The 23,941-nt window shown below is 40.1% G+C and overlaps 1 protein-coding gene across 2 annotated transcripts in view; it reads right to left on the reverse strand.

Annotated features, from left to right (window-relative positions):
• Nucleotides 1–23,941, reverse strand: part of NSMCE2 (NSE2 (MMS21) homolog, SMC5-SMC6 complex SUMO ligase) — a 244,282-nt gene that overhangs the window by 148,228 nt on the left and 72,113 nt on the right. For both annotated transcript variants that reach the window (XM_062189456.1, XM_062189457.1), the window contains exon 4: nt 12,636–12,789. In XM_062189456.1, coding sequence (XP_062045440.1) covers nt 12,636–12,789 — 154 coding nt within the window. The remainder of the gene's footprint in view (nt 1–12,635; nt 12,790–23,941) is intronic.

Here is a 23,941-nt window from a genome sequence, read left to right on the forward strand (position 1 = left end):
GCTCTAATTATGCTAAGATATTTATATATGAATATTCCCTTTTGGGTTTTAAGCTGTGTACAGGAGATCTGGAACTTGTGTCATATTGTACCCTCTAGGGTACCTAGCTAACAAACCTTTAGTAGGATAGTTATTCACAACTCTTATTACATATTAGCATCACCCCGGGAACTTAAACGACAAAGCCCTACAGGCCTAACAGCTACCACTAAGTCTCTCAGCTAAGGACTTAGTGCTGACCTTTTTTTTTTTTTTTAATGTTCACTGATGCCCAGGTACGAGTGAGCATTCCTACTGTAAACCAGTGGGTCTCTAACTCTGGCACACAGGAGAATCACCTGAGGTGCTTGTTAAATTCAGTCCCATCCTCAGAGTTTCAGATTTAGTAGCTCTTGTATTTTTAAGAGGGTACTGCCTGAAACAACTGTGGCTGCTGTGAGGGTCTACCCTGACGGTCACTGCTGTAGGCCATCTGTTCTGTTACTGGACTCAAGGACAAATGTAGGAAATACACAAATGTTCATATGTGAACAACATATGAAACATTAAAATATAAAGAATTTATGAAAATGTACATTAAAACATAAAACCACCACATACCTGCCAAAATGATCAAAATTAAAAACAAAACCAAAAATAACCCATGCGCTGGTGAGTGTACACAGTAACTAGAATTCATACACTGCACAACAAAAAGGAGTTTGTCAGGTTCTTACAAGATAAGCACCAGATACTTACTGTAAGAGTCAGCAAATCCATACCCGGAATATTTACTCAAGAGTTTGTCAGGTCTTTATAAGCACCAGATACTTACCGTAAAAGTCAGCAAATCCATACCTGGAATATGTACCCAGTAGAGAGTAAAATGTATCCATATAAAAACCTGCACATGAACACTTATAATAACTTTATCCACAAGGGCCACAAGCTGGAATCAACTGAAATGTCCTTCAGCTGGTGAATGGCTGGATCAACCATGGTTTACCCACATGATGGACTACTACTCAGCCGTACCATATAACCCACTGCTGACATTGTCAGCTCCATGGCTGGGTCTCAAATGCATTCTCAGAAGTGACAGAAGTCACCAAAAAAGCTACATACTACGGAGTTCTATCTATGTAATATTCTGAAAAGCTTAGACATATATGGAGAAAAACCAAACCAGTGGTTGCTAAAGCCAGAAATCGGGTAGATATTATTGGTTACATTTTACAGACCACGTCCTGTCACCTCTGACATTCTCTCATGCCCCTTTATTTCAAGTGCAAAGTGACAGGCCCTGGCAAGTAAGCCAGCAACGTACAGTTAATGGAGATGAGGAGAGTTAATGGAAAATAACAAGTGATGAATATCAAACAATTTCTCATTGTGTGCCATATTGACTTAGCGATACAAAGAGACAAAAAGAGCACTTTTAGGACTTCTCTTCCAATCCTTTTGAAATCTTGGAAGCAGAAATGTGCTTTTGGTTTGGTGTCTGATTTTTTTCTAAGAAAATATCCTCCCAAGCATGTTTGTCACTCATGGCTAGTGGCTCTTTGAATTGAGGGATATCACTTTACTGATTATAAAACTATGGATCCATTATAGAAAGCAAGTAAAGAATAAATACAGCTTTTTAAGATAAAGAATGGACCATGGAGTCAGTAGAGAAGCTTATGCTACCAATTAAGTAGTGTTTATTCCATAAATGTGCAATACCTTTTTCATATTTTTATTAGCCATTTATATAGCTTCCTTTGTTAAGTGTTTAAATCTTTACTATTTAAAAAATTAAGTATTTCTTTTTATTACTTATATATACAGTATGCTGCATCAATTATAGATATAGATATAGTTCCTCACTTTCTTTGATGCACATTTTCAGTCTGTAGTTTGCTCATTTATCCATTTTCTTAATGGCTTCTTTGTCTTTTGCTGAGTTAAAAGTCTTAATTTTGATGAAGCCTACTTTCCTTCTTAAAGATTTATTTATTTGAAAGCAGTTAGAGACAGAAAGAGCGAGAGACAGAGAAGTCTTCCATTTGCTGGTTCACTCCCCAAATGGCTGCAATGGCCAGAGCTGGGCCGATCCAATGCCAGGAGCTTCTTCCAGGTATCCTATCTGGGTGCAGAGGCCCAAGCACTTGGGCCATCTTCCATTGCTTTCCCAAGCCATTAACAGAGAGCTGGATTGGAAGTGGAGCAGCCAGTACATGAAGTGGTGCCCATAAGGGATGCCTGTGCCACAGGCAGAGGCTTTATCTGCTAGGCCACAGCACCAGCCCCATGATGAAGTCTACCTTTCATGAATGCATATTTAACCTAACTGAAACTAAATTCAATATTCAGTTTTATGCCTTGCTTTATTTAAGCTACCTGTAAATATACTGAATATTTAACTTTGTATCCCGCTTTTTAAAACTATTATAGCATTAGTATTTTCTGAAGTTAATTCTGCTCACATAATTTTTAATGGCTACAAAATATTCAGCTTTTATTGATGCAGCATTTTACTTACTAGCCTCCTAATGTTAGACATGACATGTTATGATTAATGTTCATTATAAATACTATTATAAGGGATACTAGCATGAATAATTTTTGCTCTATCATTTCAGAACATCTACTTTTCAACGATTTATTTATTTATTTATTTATTTGAAAGGCAGAGTTACAGAGAAGGGGGAGAGAGGGAGAGAGGGAGGAAGGGAGGGAGGGAAGGAGAGAGAGGGAGAGAGAGGGAGAGAGAGGGAGAGAGAGGGAGAGAGGGAGAGAGGGAGAGAGGGAGAGATTGATTGATTCTTCCATCCGCTGGTTCACTTCCCAAATGGCTGCAATGGCCAGAGCTGGGCTGATCCACTATTAGGAGCCAGGAGCTTCTTCCAAGTCCCCCACCTGGGTGCAGAGGCCCAAGTACTTGGGCCATCTTCTGCTTTCCCAGGTGCATTAGCAGAGAGCTACATCAGAAGTGGAGCAGCAACAACTCAAACAGGTGCCCACATGGGATGCCGGTGCTGCAGGCAGTAGCTTTACCGGCTATGCTACAGTGTCGGCCACAGATCATCAACTTTTTTTAAAAAAAATATATTTTTATGTATTGGAAATGCACAGTTAAAGAGGGAGAGAGAAGGCAAGAGAGATCTTCCATCTGCTGGTTCACTCCCCAAATGACCATAATGGCCAGGCAAAACTTATTCCATTCGTGTTTCCCACATTTGTGGCAGGGGCCTAAGTATGTGGGCCATCACCCATTGGTTTCCCAGGCCCATTAGCAGACAGCTAGATCAGAATCAGAGCAGCCAGGACTTGAACTGGCATTCACAGGGGATGCCGGCTTGCAGGCAGTGGCTTAGCCTGCTGTGCACCACACTGGGCCCCCCGTCCCCCCAGCATCTCAAGAGATCTTGAATCCCATTGACAACACACTAGAATGATAGTAGGATGCAGCACATGTTGGAAAGAGAGGGCATCTTCCTCACCTATCATCATCTAAAAGGGAAACTGAGAGATGCAGATGGGGAATCCAGGAACAAACAGGGACCTGCCAGAGGGGACATGGTCCATCCACTGGTATGTAAAGCAGGTCTCACAACTTCAGTTAAGGAGATCTTATACCACATTAATGCTTCCAAAATCTTAAAATGAAATTAAACATAGGTCATTAGTATTATCATTTGAATGTGTAAAACTATACACACTTTGTTTTATTTCAAAGGTTATTCATTTGCAATGCATTTCCGTATCAATGGCTCTGAATTTCTATACACATAACTATAGTTTTTCCCCCTCTATTATTGCTGCCCTACTCATATAATATTCAAGTATAGCTGCTTCAGAAAACCAAATATTAATATATTTTATTTGACTTCCAAGTGCCAGAATGATGAACGATTAACCATGTCCATGTACTATGAACAAGCATAGCAACACACCAAGTTGCCAAAACTGTATTTAAAAATCTCCTTTCAAAAAAGAAAACATGAAGTACTAGAAGTGTTTAATAAGTTTGTGTGACACTCCCACTATATCTAACAATTACAGAACTTCAGGAATCAAAACCTGACAAGATAATTATTTTCTTAAGCATAATGTCCTTCTAGACTCAGCCTGTTTCCTGAGTATGGATGGCATCATACTCATGAAAATGAGAAACACCCAGAGCTCACAGTTTGTGCTGAAACTTGCTGCTGATTCATTTGTCCCTTGGTAACTGAATCTTTCATTACTGACTTTAATTATAGCAATCTCTCATTCTAAATCTTCCCCTTCCCTTGTGAAAGTATTTGCTATCCTTGTGGCCTCCTGACTCTGAGACACCGGGTAAATGTCACCTCCATGATTTTTATTTTATGGTGTTCAGTCTGCTAAAAACAGAGCCTGCAGTTTTCATGCATTCCTTTCCCACATACACTATGGATACTGTAAAGATTAAGTGAGATGATGTATGTGCAAGAGATTATTGTTATGCTTAAAATAGATTTCGTGGAACTTGTTCTAAACTTGTGATGTAATAGATATCCTATTTCTCACTGCCATAACAAGCAACTATTCACACCAGTAACATCCTTCTTAGACACTAACTACTGAATGTATTGGAATGTGGAAAAGGACTGCTATAAATGTCTGAGATTATTACGACTCTGGATCTCTAAATGTCAGTCACCGAGAGTACTGCTCAGCTAGGTGAAGCACATTCTCCCAGAGTCATAAGAATACATCAACACGGCTTATGATGTGGGAGTCCCAAACAGATGATCCATTACTCAAGAGTCCTGTGACAAGTCAATTTTTCAAGAAATGACTGAACTAATTAAATTGAGAAAAAGGAAAACACATGGAAGTGATTTCAATAGTTGGTGTGATACGGAAGAAAGGACATGTGTGTTGGTGTCATCCAAGGCTGGATTTGAATTTCAGCACTTAGGATCATAGGAAGTTATATTATCTCTCTCTGCCTTTGTCCTTATCTATAAAACATGGATAGCAACCTTGTAATAGAGTCATGAGAAATAATTACGCACAAAAATCATACAAGTGCCATAATCGGTGCATAGGTAGGCACTCAAACAATGCTTGTCATCATTCATTAACTCAAGTACTCATTAAATACTTTATACACCAGGTACTATACAAAATCTGGCTCTGACTTTTATTATAAATGTTTTCCAATAGGAATAAGGCAAACCAGAGATGAACGTTGAGTAAATGGATGTCTTTATTTATTGCTCAACATAAATTATCACACAGAAAGGTTAATTTCTCACTACAAAATAGTTACCTGATAACTTAATGGTTCAATTAAAACTCCACCATCCCAGAATCAATACTTTAATTTGAATTCATCTTTTTCATCACTGAATTATTTATTTGGTATCCCAAATCTGCTTTAAAATGTAAACATTCCTGGGAAGTAACTTTATGAAACAGAGGAGGGAACTTCCACACCTCTCACCAATGTTCTCTCTTATCCGGCATCTCCTGTCTTCTAGTTCCACTGTTCCCTAGCTTTGGAGCCTCGGCCATGTCACTTTCTGTCCCTGAGGCAGCTTCAGGATTCAAAATGGCATTCAACTCATTAATATAAGTCAAGAGGTATAGAGAAGAGAAACTTTATGGGGTGGGAGACACAAAGAAAGCAGGAGGGGAAAAAAGAGACACATGGAAGAATCAGATACTGACTGTGAGAAGAAGAGGCTGAGAGGCAGCTGCATAAAGAAAAAAACTTTCCTGGGGCTGGCGCTGTGGCACAGTGGGTAAAGCCACCACCTGCAGTGCCCGCATCCCAAATGGGTGCTGGTTCGAGTCCTGGCTGCTCCACTTCCTATCCAACTCTCCGCTATGGCCTGGGAAAGCAGTAGAAGATGGCCCAAGTCCTTGGGCCCCTGCACCCATGTGGGAGACTGAGAGGAAGCTCCTGGCTCCTGACTTCAGAGCAGCACAGCTCCAGCCGTTGCGGCCAACTGGGAAGTGAACCAGTGGATGGAAGACTTCTCTCGTTGCCTCTCCTTCTCTCTCTGTGTAACTTTGACTTTCAAGCAAAATAAATCTTAACAAAAAGAAAGAAGGAAGAAAAAAAACTTTGCATACGCCTGAAATTTCACTTAGTGTATGTTAAGCCCTCAGGTGAGGGACGTAACCCAATTTGAATAAAGTCACCCTCAGTTATAAAATTTATGAGTACAACTTTTAGTATTTCCCAAAAGTTAAGGGTCATCCAGCAAGTGAATAGTGATGGTTTTCATTAATATCATTAATGAAAAAATGAAGACCAACTGAGGGTTACAGAGATGATAAATCTAGAGAAGAGTCACCAAATTTAAGTTTAAACAAATCTGCTTAAATGTCCCAATGATCACACTTAAAGTGAATCAAAACCCTATGGTTTTAAAACTGCATTTTACTATATACATTATACAATTGTGTCAATATATCACCATAGAGGTTTTATACATGCATACCGACTTGGGTTTTTTTTATTTAGCAATTTAAGGGATTTTTCAAAGAAATTATAAATTTTTACCATTTTCTGCTGTTTTTAGATCCCAACCCTATGAATGGCAATCCCCCCACCCCGGTATTCTCCTCTTTACTGATGACTTATTGTTGAATGGATAAGGGCTTTTATCATCAGGTTGCCTTAACGAGGTTCTGACCTCTTTTTCTAGGCAGTTTCTCTGCTTAGATGAATTCTATTCTAAAAATATTAACTGAGCTCCTATTATGGGAGGTACAAAAGGAATATGGAGACGAAGAATTGACTCCTGTCTTATAGGTTCTTGGGCTTCAGTTCACTGCAGGCCAGCAAAACACATCCTCTGGACAGACCTTAGGACAGACCAAGACAGCCATAGGTTGAAGAGTATCAGGGTGAAGTTAGGGTGGCCAACATTTTGCCCAGGTAAACATACATGACATATTTCTGGGCAAAGCCAAACATTTTTCTCTTGGCACTATCTTTGTGTCTTCCTCACTTCTCTCCTTCCAAGTTTCAAAACTCATACATCCCTTATCAATTGCTATTTTCTTTATGACCATACCAGTTCACCTGCGTTTGGGTGAGGGTACCCCGCATCTGGCCTCTGCTCACAAAGCCTGCATATGCCTTTTCACTAGAACCCCACAGCCTGCTACTACCTAAGCACGTGTCCCCAAGGAAGTAAAACGCACATTCTGGGCTGAGTCTGAAGTATCTTGAAAGCACCATCATCTTCTTTTCTGCAGAAACTATAACCTACTATCAGTAAATTAAATAGGATGCACTCACGACAGTGCCTAATAAGGCACTAAGAACAGTATTATGAGAAAGGAAAGCCAAAGATCATGAACTAATGGTCTTGCTTCCATGGTGTTTAAAATCTAGAAACCGAAAAACCACCAGCTGGATTTCTGGGTTTTCCAAAAGGACCTGAAGGCCTGGCAGTACTGGGTCCATACCTATGGACGGCAGGGGTGACGGGCATCCTGCTCCGGCTAGGTCAGAAGCTCTCAAGCAGAGAATGCTTCTTCTGAAGCCTCTTGTGGTTATCGAGGGCCTGTGCTATCGCCGTACTACGTGCCCTGGCCTCACGCTAGAGCTCAAGTCCAGCGGTAAGCACAACACAGACGTCCCTACCCTCCTGCAACTACAGGGCAGTTTTGGAAAAAGCTGGAGGAAAAAGAAAAGCCACCCACTAGAAGACAGTGAGAATGAAAGTATCCTAAAGTCCCTGAGAAGCAAACCCTACTTATTGGCATCCTTGAGTGAACCATTTTGTAAAGTTAATGGCTACTTCTTATTTTATCAGTTTTGAGATCTACATTGGGTGTGTTTCAAGTGAATCTATATAATTATCAGATGACATTATAAATTCCTATGTCTATTTATATGTATGACACAAATACCACTTTCACACAAAATGGCTTCAAAATTTCACTCATAGATATAGCAGTGTAAATATATTGTCTAAATTTGCAGTGAACAACTTCACATTGGCCATTTTTAAAAAATGGACTTTCCCTTACTCTTAGCATTTCTAGTTTTTGACCACAAAGCAAATATATTTCAGATCTATTTGGAAGTTTCTAAGTATCAGTTAGTGTCTACTGTCTTCAATTTCTGCTTTTGCTCATCTACATGAAAATCTTGACAGCTGCTAATCATTTCATAGGTAAGTGAATAAAGGACTCCAGGATGACTGCTGGATGACTTGAGAAAGTCTACGTAGAGGTGTTCACACACTCTTAAGATCTCATGGAATCTTGGGGCTGAAGCTGAGACAGATATAACTATCTCTAATACAAGGGGGCTTCAGAAAGTCTGTGGAAAATTCACATTTTCTTTTCAGTTCATTTTCCCTTTCTGAAGCATCCTATGTAGACCACTGGGTATCTAAGGGATAAAAAGGTTTATCCAAAGGAGTTAGATCCAATGCCTGGTAATATCTATTGACAGAATTATTTAAATATATTAGGTGCACTGAAATGGTACTTTTGGAGTGCTAATATCTTTAGGTGAGTACAGACTATTAGGTTTATATTCCAGAGGTGGTAAGCACTAGACATCTATCGATATTCCTCCTTCCCTTTCCCACTGCATCCTTTGGCTTACTCTTTCCTGCTGGGCCTGGACCCAGCCTCAGAATCTTCCTTAACCTAAGTGCTCCAGAGTGCCTCATCAACTGACTGGCAATATTAACACAACAGATAATGTGTGTTCCTTTAGTCTAATGTTGTATGACCCTTGTTTCTGACATTTTTGTTTGTTTTTGATTTGATGTTTGTTATTAAAGGCTCACATTGTTTCATATTTGTATATATGGGCTTCTCCAAACACAAGGTCTTTGCCTTCCACTTATTTCATAGCATCAACTGCAGTGATTCATGTATGGTAGGCACTCTACATACTCCAAACACACAGGAGACAAATGAGCTGCATTCAGGGAAATGTCTTCAGATAAAAATAAGAACACGGGGCTGGTGTTGTGACACAGTGAGTCAAGGAGATGCCAGCATCCCATATGGGCACCAGTTCAAGTCCTATCTGCTCCACTTCCGGTCCAGCTTCCTGCTAATGGCCTGGGAAAAGCAGCAGAAGATGGCCCAAGTGCCTGGGCCCCTGTACCTACGTGGGAGACCCAGAAGAAGCTCCTGGCTCCCGACTTTAGCCTGGCCAAAGTTCACTGGGGAGTGAACCAGCAGATAGACAACCTCTCTCTGTCTCTCCCTGTCTGTCTGTAACCATGCCTTTCAAATAAATACATCTTTAAAAAAAATTAAAAACAAGAGAATTGTCCCTATTTTTTAATATGGTTTAGACTGGGGGCAGTATACTACTTTTGTAAAGAGTCAGTTGTCTGCAGGTCAGATGGTTTGTGATGCAACCACTCAAGTCGGCTGTGCTGCATGAAAGGACCTACAACACATGAGAGCGACAGTCTGTGTTCCAATTCAACCACTGAACTGGAAACTGAAATTGGATTTTCATATAATTTTCAAGTGTCACAAAATATTATTCCTTTTTGGATGTTTTACTGCAACAATTAAAAAACATAAAATCCATTCTTAGCTTTTGAGCACAGAAAAACAGGGAGCAGGCCTAGATCTGGGGTTCTCAAAACGCAAATTAGTGGTGGTCTCTAAGATCCTTTCAGCAAAGTCATTTACCAGTGTCTACCTCAATCAAAACAATGTATCATAACAGATCGAATGTGAAAGCAAATGTAAGCATCTATTCGCCTCTTATGAAGCTAGATATTGAAGAGATGTGCAAAACTAAAATACTACTCTTCTCAATGTTTGTAAAAATATGTTAATTTCATACCAAAAGCTGTTTATAACAACACGTTATGAGCCCACAGTTTTTAAAAGAGAGTTTAAAAGTCCCTCCTTCTGGTTTCTGATATGATAAATGGCAATCAATACAACTCATGTGAACAAAAGATCTCTGGGAGCTCTCAGAGAATTTTAAGATTTTAATGGGAGGGTCCAGCCAGCGCTGTGGTGTAGTGGGCTAGGCCTCTACCTGCAGCGCTGGCATCCCATACAGATGTGGTTCATGTCCCAGCCTTTACTTTGCCAAAATGGCAACCAGAAATAAGAGTGTTGCCCTGTCTTCCATTTTCCAATCTTTTAAGGCAAAAAACTAGTATTGTAATTTATCAAAATGGAATCATTATCTAAGTTAACCTGGCACCACAAATACTGTGGGGGACAATCCTGATCAGAACTCTCACAGCAGAGTGACACTTACAGTAAAATCTTCTAGACATGTTGTGAGCTTAACTGACAGTGCTAATATTGCACTAAGAATTACATTTTGCAAGGAAGATAGACACACCTTATACAGTAATTTAAACGAGTATTAATATTTTACTTGTTCTGTCATTTGAGATTTAGTAACTTTCGAAAAGACTATTTTAGGGGAAATATAAAGGAAAGTTGTTTAAATTCCAGTGTTACAGTGCATGGGGAAATCATATAAGGAAGCTTTCCTTTCAACACAAATTTACTTTGTCATAAGGTTTAACCATCTATACAAATGAGGCATACTGCTGGCCTTGGGAAATCTGTTTTTTTTTTCTTTTTCATCCCATTTTAGAAAGAGTAAAGATGATTTCAACATTTAACATTTTGTTTAGTTCTATGTTATTAGAAAATGGTTTTCTCATGAGTGTATGACTCTAAAACTCTTTGTAATTTCTCTTCTGGAATATTAACTTTGTAAACAATAACAAAGGAAGAAGAAATTTATATGCTGGGCTATCCATTCTTCAGTGTGTATTATAAAACGTCTTATTGGATGCTGTGACTGCCATAATGTGTGAACACTAGCTCTAACTTGTAAAACAAAATACATTTGGCTATTTAGACCAATACTAACACTGCAATACACTAGCATCATGAAGATACTAGTGATTTTGAGAAAGGCACTAGCAAATTATTATCTGTTTGGGGGATTAGTACCCATTTATGTAACAGTGCAAATTTCAACAGATAGATTTTAGTGGCCATTGTATTCAATGAAGAACAAAAAATAGATCTGTGGCAGGCACTGTGGCATAAGCAGGTAAAGCCGTCACCTGCAGTGCTGGCATCCCTATGGGCACCAGTTCGAGTCCCAGCTGCTCCACTTCTGATCCAGCTCTCTGCTATGGCCTGGGAAAGCAGTGGAGTATGGCCTTAGGACCCTGTGCCCACGTGGGAGACCCAAAAGAGGCTCCTGGCTTCAAATCTGGGCATCACCAGCCGATATGGCCACCTGGGGAGTAAACCAGAGGATGGAAGACCTCTTTCTCCCACTCTGTCTCTGCCTCTCTGTAACTTTGCCTTTCAAATAAATAAATAAATCTTTAAAAAATTCTAAAATATGAGGAAAATGCTTACTGCTTAAATCTACAGTAAAAGCAAAATACTCATCATGATTGCAAAACATCAAAAATTGTGAAACTTAAGTTATTTGTGAAGTAGACAAAAACATAGCTTCCTCAGCCATTTCTTGAGATCTCAGCATCAGTTTAAAGAAAATGCTTATATTTAAAATATAGCCCATTTCAAAATCTGACTTCCTACACTGAGTACATTAAAGCATATGAAATGAACATATGCCTCATATCATACAACACTCTCACTCCATGTGTATGCAATGCAGGTGACAGGAGACTAAAGTGAAAAAAACAAACAAACAAAAACAGAATGCTATTTGTTACTTCATTCAATTTGTTAAGGAATCATCCTCAATCCTAGAAGAAGAAATAACTATGGGAATCAATAGATGCTCACGTGAAAAATCAGTTCACGTGAAGATGCCATGGGGTTCACATGTGGAAATGGAAGAATGAAGAACACACCTACTACCCTATGCAGAGGAGATGTTATTTCTAGCAATGTGGTCAGCATACTTTTCCTTGTGTAATATATTATTTTCTCCACTTTCATTTTGAAATTCTTAAAATCAGAAGTCTATTCATTAAAAAACCTAAGTAAAATAGTTTACTTAGGAAGCTACAAATTTTTAAAAATCACACGGAATTTATATTACTACAAAGGTAAAAAAACAGAACAAGGACGTTCTGGTTCATATGAGGGTACTTCAAAAAGTTTTTAGAAAAATGGAATTAAAAGAGAAGTATATTTTAGCACAAAATAAAACCTTGAAATCCATGCACAGTTTTTCTTGTATTTTTCATGAACTTTCTTGAAATGCTCTTGGATTTTAAAATAAAGATTTGAGAAAGCATCACAAATATGACTCCAAAGAGGCAAAAACTACAATCAAAGTATTGTTATTTTAAAGCTTGGCACAGCAGCTGAAAATCTGAAAAATCCCATTGCTATTTTAATAAAATAGTTTTCAGTTTTAATTTGTTTTCCCAATCCCTCCCCTAACACCCCCTCCAACCAGCAGCAGCAGGAAAATACATGTACTTTCTCTAGCTGCTGGGGTTTTATTAGCACTTTGTGGAAACTGTTGGCTTTCAGAAATAGACAAGCTGATCTGAACCCAAAGTCAGACAAAATACAGAACTGCCACAACAATAAGAAGCAACTTAGAAAGAGGATCAAGCCAAGCAGATAAACCAACTTTATAAAATCAGTTTTCTCGGACTGTTCATCAAGTCAGTTCCCTAATTTCAAAAAGCCAAAGCAAAGCAAAGCAAAGCATGGTGACTTACATTGCTTCTTTAGTTCCTTCAGCTGTTGTTTAAACTGCACAAATTTTTCATTATTTTGAAAGTCTGCATCAGAATTCTTATTCTGTAAGGCCGAAAATTTCTTCTCTACTAATAATTTTAAATCTGGGATTTTTTCTGGCCGTTCTTCTTTCACCTAAGGAACACAAATCTTAGTTTAATGTTGATGATAGTGTTAAGGGGGTTTTGTTGGCCTCACAAAATTCAAATTAAAAAGGTAAGACAGAAAACAGAACCTCCCCACTAAGGAACCAGAGAGACTGAGACTCACTCCAGAGCAGACTGCTACAAACGGTGGAAGCAATCACTCCTCTCTCCTGCTCATTCTCCTCCAGTTTCTGAAGCCCTCAGTCCAGCAATGCTCCTGCTAACTTGCTGTCTCCCACTAACCACCAGAGAAAACCACAGGATCAGCAAGGCCACCAAGCCCAGAGCATTGCCCTGTCCCCCTTCAGCCCACTCGGCTCAGCCTCTTCTCCCACTCTCCACCAAGGCTCCTCATCCTCAAGCCCCTTCTTCTTCTGGGCCTCACCCCCAGCAGATGAGAGAGATTCTTCTGTTACAAAAGAAGTTCCAGGCTTCCAACTTGATCTCCCATAATTTCCTGCTACAAGGAATAAGTACCTCCTTTGTTTTGTTCAAGGTTGAACTCTCAATCCATGTTTTTTGTCCTTCCCAATACCAGAAAATTATTTTTCAATATCATAAAATTGTCAAGCATGCATAAAAGTTGAAGGAATTGGACTATGAACAACCATTCCTCTACTTCCTAGATGTCAGAGTTAACACTTTGCTGTTTGCATTATCTCCTCTCTCTGAATTTATTTATCTGTTCTTTAATTCTTAATTACATCTTCTTCATCTCCTTTAGAACAAACTCTCCCTCTCTATAGGCTCATTCCCAACAAATCTTTATTTTGGTTTTTCACTCCCAAATGTAAACACGACCAACCTCTAACAACCCCCGTTCCCTCCCCCTAGTTATAGTCCAGCCCCTTGAGAAGAAAAGGAGCTGCTGTTTCCGCTTCCTCCTCAAGCCTTTGCCACTTGGTGAAGCTGCTGCCTCCCCATAAGCTGCACTTCCATGGCTCTCCTTCAGGCCTTCATAACTGGCCCTCTTATCACTGACCCTTTCACAATGGTTTGACAAAAAGAAAAACTCACCAAACCCTGCACAGTGCCTAGATGTGTCTTAGACTTCTACCACAGCCCTAGTAATAATCAATGGGTTCTCATTCTGCTGCCCTAAAAAATGTAAATTCTTTGAAAGATGCCATGGGACCTGCACTGTGGTATAGCTGGGTAAGCCGCTGCCGCCTGCAGTGCTGGCATCCCATATGGGCGCCAGTTCAAGTCCCGGCTGCTCCACTTAGGATCCAGCTCTCTGCTATGGCCTAGGAAAGCAGTAGAAGATGGCCCAAGTCCGTGGGCCCCTGCACCCACGTGGGAGACCCGGAAGAAGCTCCTGGCTCCTGATCAGCAGTTCCAGCCCTTGAGGCCAACTGGGGAGTGAACGGCAGATGGAAGTCCTCTCCCACTCTCTCTCTCTCTCTCTGCCTCTCCTTCTCTCTCTGTGTAACTCTGACTTTCAAATAAATAAATAAATCTTAAAAAAAAAAAAACTTTAAAAAATATTAAAAAAAAGAAAGATGCCTGATTCATCACCATATTGTTGTTTCTGGCACTTACATGTTTCAAATTAGTTGCTTCAAATATACTTAACTCACCAACAGTCACAATTTATTGCCTCTATGATTAACAGAGTACATACTACATCTGGGCTAGAAGACAATTTAGAAATTATCTTACTGTCTTTCTTCCTCAATTTCACAAATAAAATGATACACAGAGAAGTTAACTGACTTATTTGATACCATCTGATTAGTTAGAAACAATGCTAAGGCTGCAAGGTTGATAAAGAAAATTCTTGGTTTAAGTTCTGGTCAGTGGGAATTATTTCTAAATATCTTTGAATCTGAATATCAATACATATGAAGTCAACAGATAATCTCCTATTTATCTGTCCTGATTGTGTCACAGAGAAAAAATATTTTTTACTTAGCTGCTATACATGTTGATTACTAAATTGAAATAAGAATAAGCACATAACTAAAATGCCTTAAATTCATATTTACACTCATACACTCAGACGCAGTGTAGAAACAGACCATCTCTTTGTACTAAGGATCTCCACCAGTGCTGGATTCTCCATCAAAGAGAGTTATTAAAACAGAAAGGTTTTAATGACAAGTCTTATATATAATTAAAAATGTTAAATCCTATAAGGTTAAAAACCAGTACAGCTTGATTTGGAAAAGAAAGGTAGGTAGAAAGACAACTTAATAATGTCTTATATGTCTCAAGAATAAAAGCTATTATAACTGGTGACTAACTATCCTATACCTCTACATGAGAGAGTAAGACAAGACAAGCTCAAAACAGAAGCAAGGAGAGTTCAGACGAGATCTAGAAAAAAATTACTGGTTCTTACAAAAGATTATAGGTTCTCTTCTTGGATTTTTAAAATAAGATAGATTTGCACCCACTTGAGAAAAGTCAAGGGCAACCTTATAGGAAGGCATTCAGAAGAGGCTTCTTGAGATCGTTGATCAGGCTGCAATTATTACATAATCTGGGATGTCCAGAAAAGATCTGTTTGGAGCATATGTAAATAAAATTCAATGTTTTGAACCATCTCCAGACAACTGTACTGTATTCCCCAGTTAAATTACAATCACAGCTCAGGAGCTAGATGGAGGACTGAGTAGCAGGTGGGAACGGTGAGGACAGAGGGAATGAGCACTCTGAGCTGACAACATGACAACCTGCTAGGATGAAGAAAGCCTGGAGAAATTAATGGAGTGCTTCAGTGTACTCTTTTCCCATAGCCAGAACTTTCAGAAAACTGCTGTAGAGCATATAAATTCATTACAGCAAGCATCTTCCCTGGAAGTTTGATGCTGCAGTTGGCAGAGTTATCTGCTACAAAGAGAACTTACCGTATTCTAGCTATCAGAACAAGAGCACAGAAATGTTCAACTCATTATCTGTTTAAATCAATGCAATCAATAAGGATTAATTTTTTTATGATTTCTTGCTTTGAATTTTTTAAGGGATATGGGTAAAGGCAGAGGGAAAACTACTCTTTTAATTAGCCAATCATGCATGTTATCTAGTGAAAAAAATTAGAATGGCTCCTGTTTCTGAGAACAAATTTAAAATACCTCAAAGACATTTGAGATGGACAGACAGGACCCATTAGATCCTTAGTTCCATTCATTTCCCAAGGATAAAGTCCCCGTGACACAAAACTTAAAACCCTTGTAAATCCAAAGACACTAAGTATATGAGTTTACAAGGGCTGCCATAACAAAACACCTGAGATCAAATGGCTTAAACAGAAAGTTGTTTTCTCACAGATCCGGAAACAAGAAGGTTGTCAAAGCATGGGCAGAGTTGGCTCCTTCTGAGGCCTTTCTCCTGGCTTGTTCATGGTCTTTTTCTCTCCATCTTTCCTTTGCTCAAAGTCACTTAGGAATAATTAGCTACATTTAAATGGAACCCAATACTACAACTGCAGCTTTTCTCTGTGTCAGCAAGGGGAAGGCAAGGCAAGCCTTGAACTGACAGCTAACAGCCTAGTCGGGCCTCTCTGAGTCTGCCTCTCTGAACAGAAGTTATTTCAGGAAGAAGGACAAAGGTAGAGACAAAAGGTGATCGCTTCTCAGCGTTTTGGCTAAGATCAAGCGTGGAGACAAAAGGTGGTACTAGTCCATACCCAAACTGATGCTACATATTACTTCCACCATGCTTTACCATTACTATTAAATATATTTACTTGATGATAATACACATTTCTTTCAATCAATATTATATACATATGTGATTGCTCAAACTGTCATTTTACTGCCAAAGGGCAAAGTCCAGGTCTCCTCCTCCTCCAATTATCATTACTGCCTTATGGCCTTCATTTCATTGGAAGAGGAGATCACAGGAGCCAGAGGTATTAATGGGCTGAGTCATTCACACACTTTTTGAATCATGTGAGAATTTAGTATAAAATTAGTCATCCCTGTAACTGCACTACGATTCAGATGGATTTATTTGCTCCAAATAGCCAATGTTAGATGTTTGGTTCTCAATGTTAGATGCTCGGTTACATTTTGGAGACACCCATTAGTTTATTGTAGGCACCTGCTGGTGATACGCAATTTGCTCCACATACCACTTAGCACATTCTTATTCATAACTTGATCTAAGGTATGGGAGATGCTTTGAAGATGGAAACCAGAGGGAACTGCCTCAACTGGTGCTATAATGTTAATTCAATAAATATTTACTGACTCCCAATTGTGTGCCAGGTATTATATTGGGCACTGGGACATTTATGGAAGCTGGCTCACACTTATGACATATTACCAACCCAACTGGTAATGTACCAATTTATATAGGCTAATTTATATAGGCTAATACTGGCTCTACCTTTGTATGATTGTACAGCAAAAAAGCTTGGTAAAGTTTTTATTAAAAAGCATGTTCAGGCTAAAAACCATTACGCTTTCACTGGGTATAACCTAATTGTATGTATGTATGTATGTATGTGTATGTGTGTGTATGTGTGTGTGTATGAAAACACACTATTTTCAAAAGGGTTTACCATATGGTCTTTGCTCTGAAAGAAAAAATCAGGGCAAGCACTTTGCATAGTGATTAAGATGTCACTTGGGGGGCCGCACCGTAGCACCGTGGGTTAATCCTCCGCCTGTGGCACCGGAATCCCATATGGGCGCCGGTTCAAGTCCTGGTTGCTCCTCTTCCAGTCCAGCTCTCTGCTGTGGCCTGGGAAAGCGGTGGAGGCTGGCCCAGGTGTTTGGGCCCCTACACCCATGTGGGAGGCCAGGAGGAAGCACCTGGCTCCTGGCTTCGGCGCAGCTCTGTCTGTTGCGGCCATTTGGGGAGTAAATCAACAGAGGGAGGACCTTTCTCTCAGTCTCTTCCACTCACTGTCTGTAACTCTACCTGTCAAGTAAAAAATAAAATCTTAAAAAAAAAAAAATGCCACTTGGGACACCCTCATCCCATATGGGAATGCCTAGGTTCAAGTCCTAGATCGGTTTCCAATCCCATGTTGCAGCTGACGTGCACCCTAGGAAGCAGCAGGTGATGGCTCAAGTACTTGAGTCCCTGCCACCCACTGGGAGACCCACACTGAGTTATAGGCTCTTGGCTTTGAACTGGTCCAGCCCTGCCTGTTGCAGGTATTTGAGCAAACCAATGGATACAAGATCTATGTCTGTCTCTGTCTCTCTACCCTTCAAATAATAAAAAATAAACACACACACATGATGCCCAGCATGGATTATACTCTTCCATGTCCTGCCAGTTTCTATTGCCATTGCACAAGATACACTGAACTCTTTTGGACCAACTTCTTTGTAGTTGAGTGAGTTTCATATCCCCATTATTTAACATGGGTTTCTCCTCTGACAGAGACTTGAGAGAATATTTCCGTGTTGGGCATTATGACACATCCAGTGGACTTCATAGTTTACCATGGTATTGTAACACACCATCACTGAGCAGCAGCCAACCAAAGAGGGAAACACCTTTCCTCCTTCAAGTCTTTCAGAAAAATCTTGAAAATGAATAAGCTTCAGCATGTGTCAGAGTGCTATTGTTCTAGTTCCGATGGACCAGTCCTATTAGAACAGTTGTCCAACAGATGGCAGCTGAATGAGGCAACCTGCCATCTATGTACATCTGTTACTCAACACTTAGGCTGCTGAAAATTACTCCAATAATTTCTCATGGCACCCTGCCCACTGAAGATTATGACCAACAGGAATCACTTATTTACATAGAATACAGCATTGGGATTCCCGCGTTGGGAGAGAAAAAACCAAACTGTAAATTTTGCCTCTCTGGAGTTTTGTTGTTGTTTTGTTCTGGTAGAATTCGCAGAAACACACACACTATTTATTCATTTATTCATCCACTCAGTAAATTACTGAATATCTGCCACACATAGGCACTATGTGAGGCATTGGAGATGAGACAGTAAACAGACTAAGGTGGTCCCTGTTGTTCTCATGGGGATTAGGATCTAGCAGGGAAAACAAGTATTCAAATATTGAAACAAATTGATTACCACAAACTAGGATATGTGCTGCTAAGAAAATATACCAAATGCTAGGAGGCCACACACCAACATAAAAATTGAGGACACCATTGCCTGGGAGTCAGTTTTAAGTGTTCAATTTAAACACAAGTCATACTGAGGGCAAGATGAGATGAGGATTATTATTAACAAGTATTTTGCATTTGTGTAGCACCTGTCATCTGAGTGGTTCAAAGCTTTATACACAAAAGTAGCACTGTTTCAATTTCAAAGACATGAAGGATGGGCAGCTCACAGAAGTATCTCCTCCAAAGTCATAGTGAGTCAATGACAGTTTCAACTCATTCAAACCCCACTTTCAACTTAAATGTTTCTGCTTTGCATGTGACTCTAAGAAATAACTGAAGAGTAAATTTGTGGGGCTGGCATGGTGGCATAGTGGGTAAAGTGCCGCATGCAGTGCTGGCATCCCATATGGGCACCGGTTCAAGTCCCAGCTGCTCCACTTCGGATCCAGCTCTCTGCTATGGCCTGGGAAAGCAGAAGATAGCACAAGTCCTTGGGCCCCTGCACCCAAGTGGAAGACCCAGAAGAAGCTCATGGCTCCTGGCTTCGGATTGGCCCAGCTCTGGCCACTGTGGCCTTTTGGGGAGTGAACCAGTAGATGGAAGACCTGTCTCTCTTTCTCTCTGCCTCTCCTTCTCTTTCTGTGTAACTCTGACTTTCAAATAATTAAATAAATCTTTTTTTTTTAAGAGTAAATTTGTATACCCATGCTAATTAAAAAACAACAACATGATTTCAGGTATTTAGCCTAACTTTAATGGCCATTTGTTAGTTCTAAAATGAAAAGACTTTTCTGTCCACCATTCCTCTGCCATCTATAGATGACTGAATGTCTTATTCACCATCATACTATCTCACTGCAGACTTTATAAAGAGAAAACACACTGGGTTGATGCTATTTGGATTTACTGGTCTGACCATGTACCTCATCCTCGAGAATACTGAAATCATCTACTGAAGATTCAGTTCTAGTGCTGCCCCAAGAGGTGAGGTAGGGTAGTGTCCCACAGCATGCTCTGAAGTAGTGAATAATATAGGACATTGTTTTTCCCATACCCATAATGCAAGAGCCCAGAAACCAAAGGACAAAAGGAGAATTGGTTACACCTCTTCTCCTCCCCCTCATCACATATAATGACCAACTTGCAATTTTCCCCCCATCACTGTAGCTCTGGTTTTGCTGGTTTAACAGTCTCAGGACCCAAGTGAAGAATGACTTCACCAAAGGACTCAACAATGCCTTCACTGATTTGGAGGCTTAAACTGTGACCTAGCCATTCTCTGGGTAACTCGTAACAGCAGACAGAAAGACAAAATGGGATGTTATAAAGTCGACTGAAGTAACGAATCTTGATTATCAAGGATAAACAGGATTGCTGCTATAGAATGAGAAAAGAAAGGAGTATATTTGGAACCTGTAACACCTCTTGATGTTGCCACACTGGGAAGTAAAGGATAATGGAAGACAAGACCACCAAGAAATTCATTCTCCGGAAGAGAAAGTTGAGACTTTGCAGTCAGATAAAAGGCTATGATCAGTTTAAAGTTGGCTGCGGGCACGAGAGTAAAGAATGGTTAGTGGAGAAAGGTATTAAAAATATCAACTAGGGTTCAGAGAGATTTGCTGTTGCCACAGTTTGCATAAATTTAAGTTTGGAAGAAAACTATATATAGAAGTTGAGCAGTCATATTAACCTGTCTAGGATTTTTTTATCATTTTTCCTAAATTTGGGGAATTTCTCAGCTTGGGAGTGATACTTCACTAGGTTAAAAACCATAAATTTACTTTCTTGGACTTCTTTACACCAAGAATAATATTAGACCTGTCACCTTGACCCTTTACCTGTGGGACTTCAACTCCTGAGAATGACATAGAGAGAGTGCAGCACAGAAGGTGCCAACACAGACCCTGAAACCAGATCACCTACAGATTTAACCTTCAAATTCCACTTCTGCCTTGCAGCGGCTGTGATCTTGGGCAAGTGTCCTTAGAAAACCAATTTCCCCATCTATAAGTCTACTTAACTCAGGGATTGTCATGAATATTACATGAACTAACATATGTAAAGAACTCAGAGCTTTTAGATAGAATATGATAGTCACTACCTACATGTGGTCATTTAAATCTAAATTAATTAAAATTAAACAAACTTACAAATTGTATTCCTCAGTCACGCCACCATAATTCACGCCGCCATAATTCAAGTGTGCACTAGCCACACGTGGCTAGTGCCTACCATCCTGGACAGTGCAGATATACAACTTCACTGCAGGAAGTTCCACTGCAAAGTGCTCACTTGGAGAATACTTCCTGGGACTCAGTGAGCAAACGCTAACCACTATTACTATTGGTATTCTTAGGGTCAAATTGTTATCATTATTAAAATAACCAAGTTTAAGATGTGGCTTAAAGCCAGTTTAAGATGCAGTTTGGGGCTGGCACTGTGGTGTGGCAGGTTAAGCCGCCACCTGCAGTGCTGGCATCCCCTATGGGTGCTGGTTCGAATCCCTACTGCTCCACTTTGAATCCAGGTCTCTGCTATGGCCTGTGAAAGCACTAGAAGATGGCCCAAGTCCTTGGGTCCCTGAAACCAAGTGAGAGATGCGGAAGAAGCTCCTGGCTCCTGGCTTCAGATCAGCACAGCTTTGGCCGTTGCAGCCAATTGGGGAGTGAACCAGTGGATGGAAGACCTTTCTCTTTCTCTCTCTCTCTGCCTCTTCTCTCTCTGTGTAACTCTGACTTTCAGATAAATAAATAAATCTTTTCAAAAAATGGTTAATTAAACAAACAAACAAACAAAAAAAAAAACGATGCAGTTTAACTTATCTAGTGGAGGGGCCAGCACCATGGCACACTAGCTAATCCTCCACCTGCAACACCGGCATCCCATATGGGTGCCGCTTCTAGTCCCAGTTGCTCCTCTTCCAGTCCAACTCTCCGCTGTGGCCTGGGAAAGCGGTGGAGGCTGGCCCAGGTGCTTGGGCCCCTGCACCCACATGGGAGACCAGGAAGAAGCACCGGGTTCCTGGCTTCGGATCGGTGCAGCTCCGTCCGTGGCGGCCATTTGGGGAGTGAACCAATGGAAGGAAGACCTTTTTCTCCCTCTCTCACTGTCTGTAATTCTACCTGTCAAATAAATAAATAAAAATCTAAAAAAAAAAAAAAAAACACCTTATCTAGTGGAAAAGCTGGATTAAAAAAAAGAATCTATGGGCATCCCCCCTTATCCATGGGGGTACAGTCCAAGACCTCCCGTAGATGCTTAAAACTGCAGATAGAACTGAACTCTGTATGTTTTTCTATATTCATATAACTATGATAAAGTTTAATTTATTAAGTAGGAATTATAAGAGATTAAAAACTAATAATAAAATAGAACAATTATAATAAATACCAACAATTATAACAAAATACCAAACACAAATAATAATTGTACTTTTACCTTTTCACTTAATGGACACATTTTACAGCTTCTCTTGGGCATCAGTAAATTGCCAGCATCACTACTCTTGTCCTTTGGGGCCATTTTTAATTTGAACACAAGTACTATAACACCATGAGAGCTGATCTGATAACTGAGACAGCTACTATGTAAGTAACAGGCAGGCAATGTAGACGGACAGAATATGCGGGACAAAGGGATGATTCATGTTCCAGGAGCAATAAAGCCAGCTGGTGCAAGATTTCATCACACTACTCAGGCACACAATTAAAAATTTATGAACTGTTTATTTCTGGAATTTTCCTTTTAAAATTTCAGATCACAGTTGGATAGTTAAAACTGCAGAAGAGTGAAACTACGGATAAGGAGGTGGGATTGGGGTTACCGTATAATGTAGTCTGATAAGAATTAACAGCAGTACCAGCAGCAACAGCTGCTGTCAACTAATTACATCAGTAAGGTACTAGCTAAATACTTTACACGGATTATCTTATTCTATCCCCAAACAAACAATATAGAGAGAGGTAAGAACTAATGCTTTTTAGATTACTGATTAAGAGAGTAAGGCTAAGGAGTGGTCTAAGTGGGTAGAGAGCTCAGTGTTTGAACTGGGACTCACTGCAGTAGCAGGTCTGTTAAATCACTAAGTCCATGACTTAACTGCTACTCTAGACATCATCAACTGTTTACTGAGAGCCTACTAGGGACCACACACTGTTCTATATGCTGTGAATACAGTACTAACCACAAGAGACCAAACCCTTGGTTAGCATTTTAGTAGAGAAGAGTAATAAGAAAACATATAGCCAGACAGCAAAGAGTGCCATGGAAAAAAATTACACAGGGTGGGAATGAGTGAGCGCTTCTACAATGGACAGTCAAGGCAAAGATGACTTGTCAATATAGAGAATGAAGAAAAAAATAAATAAGGGAGTGAGCCAATGAGCCAGAGTCACAGACAAAGGTCGGGAAAGAGAGATGAGATCAGAAGTAATAACAAGAGTGTGGAGTGAGACAGGACGGGGGTCTCTGAGAGAGGCAGGAAAGTTCTGTCTGCAGGACAGGGAAGATCTGATTTTCTTTTTTTTTTTTTTTTAATTAAAGATTTTATTTATTTATTTGACAGGTAGAGTTACAGAAAGTGAGAGGGAGAGACAGAGAGAAAGTCTTCCTTCCACTGGTTCACTCCCCAAATGGCTGCAACAGCTGGAACTGCGCCGATCTGAAGCCAGGAGCCAGGAGCTTCCTCTCAGTCTCCCACGTAGGTGCAGGGGCCCAAGGACTTGGGCCATCTTCTACTGCTTTCCCAGGCCAGAGCAGAGAGCTGGACTGGAAGAGGGGCAGCCGGGACTAGAACCAGAGCCCCTATGGGATTCTGACACTGCAGGTGGTGGATTCACCTACTGCACCACGGCGCCAGCCCCCTGGTTTTCTTTTTAGAAGGATCATCTGGCTGTCGTGATGATAGTAAATTTTAGGCGAGGAAGGGCAGAAGCTGGAGACTAGACAGAAGCACAAAAATCAGTAGTTTATTGTGGTCATCTAGGCAAGAAGTGACGATGACATGAGTCAGGGTGACGGAGCAGAAACAGTGAAAGGTGCTCAGATTCTAAATATATCTTAAAGGTAAAAGTAAGCTTTATTGATTTCCTGAATATGAG

The sequence above is a fragment of the Lepus europaeus genome, chromosome 4 (assembly GCF_033115175.1).
Source record: "Lepus europaeus isolate LE1 chromosome 4, mLepTim1.pri, whole genome shotgun sequence".
NCBI classification, from domain to species: Eukaryota; Metazoa; Chordata; class Mammalia; order Lagomorpha; family Leporidae; genus Lepus; species Lepus europaeus.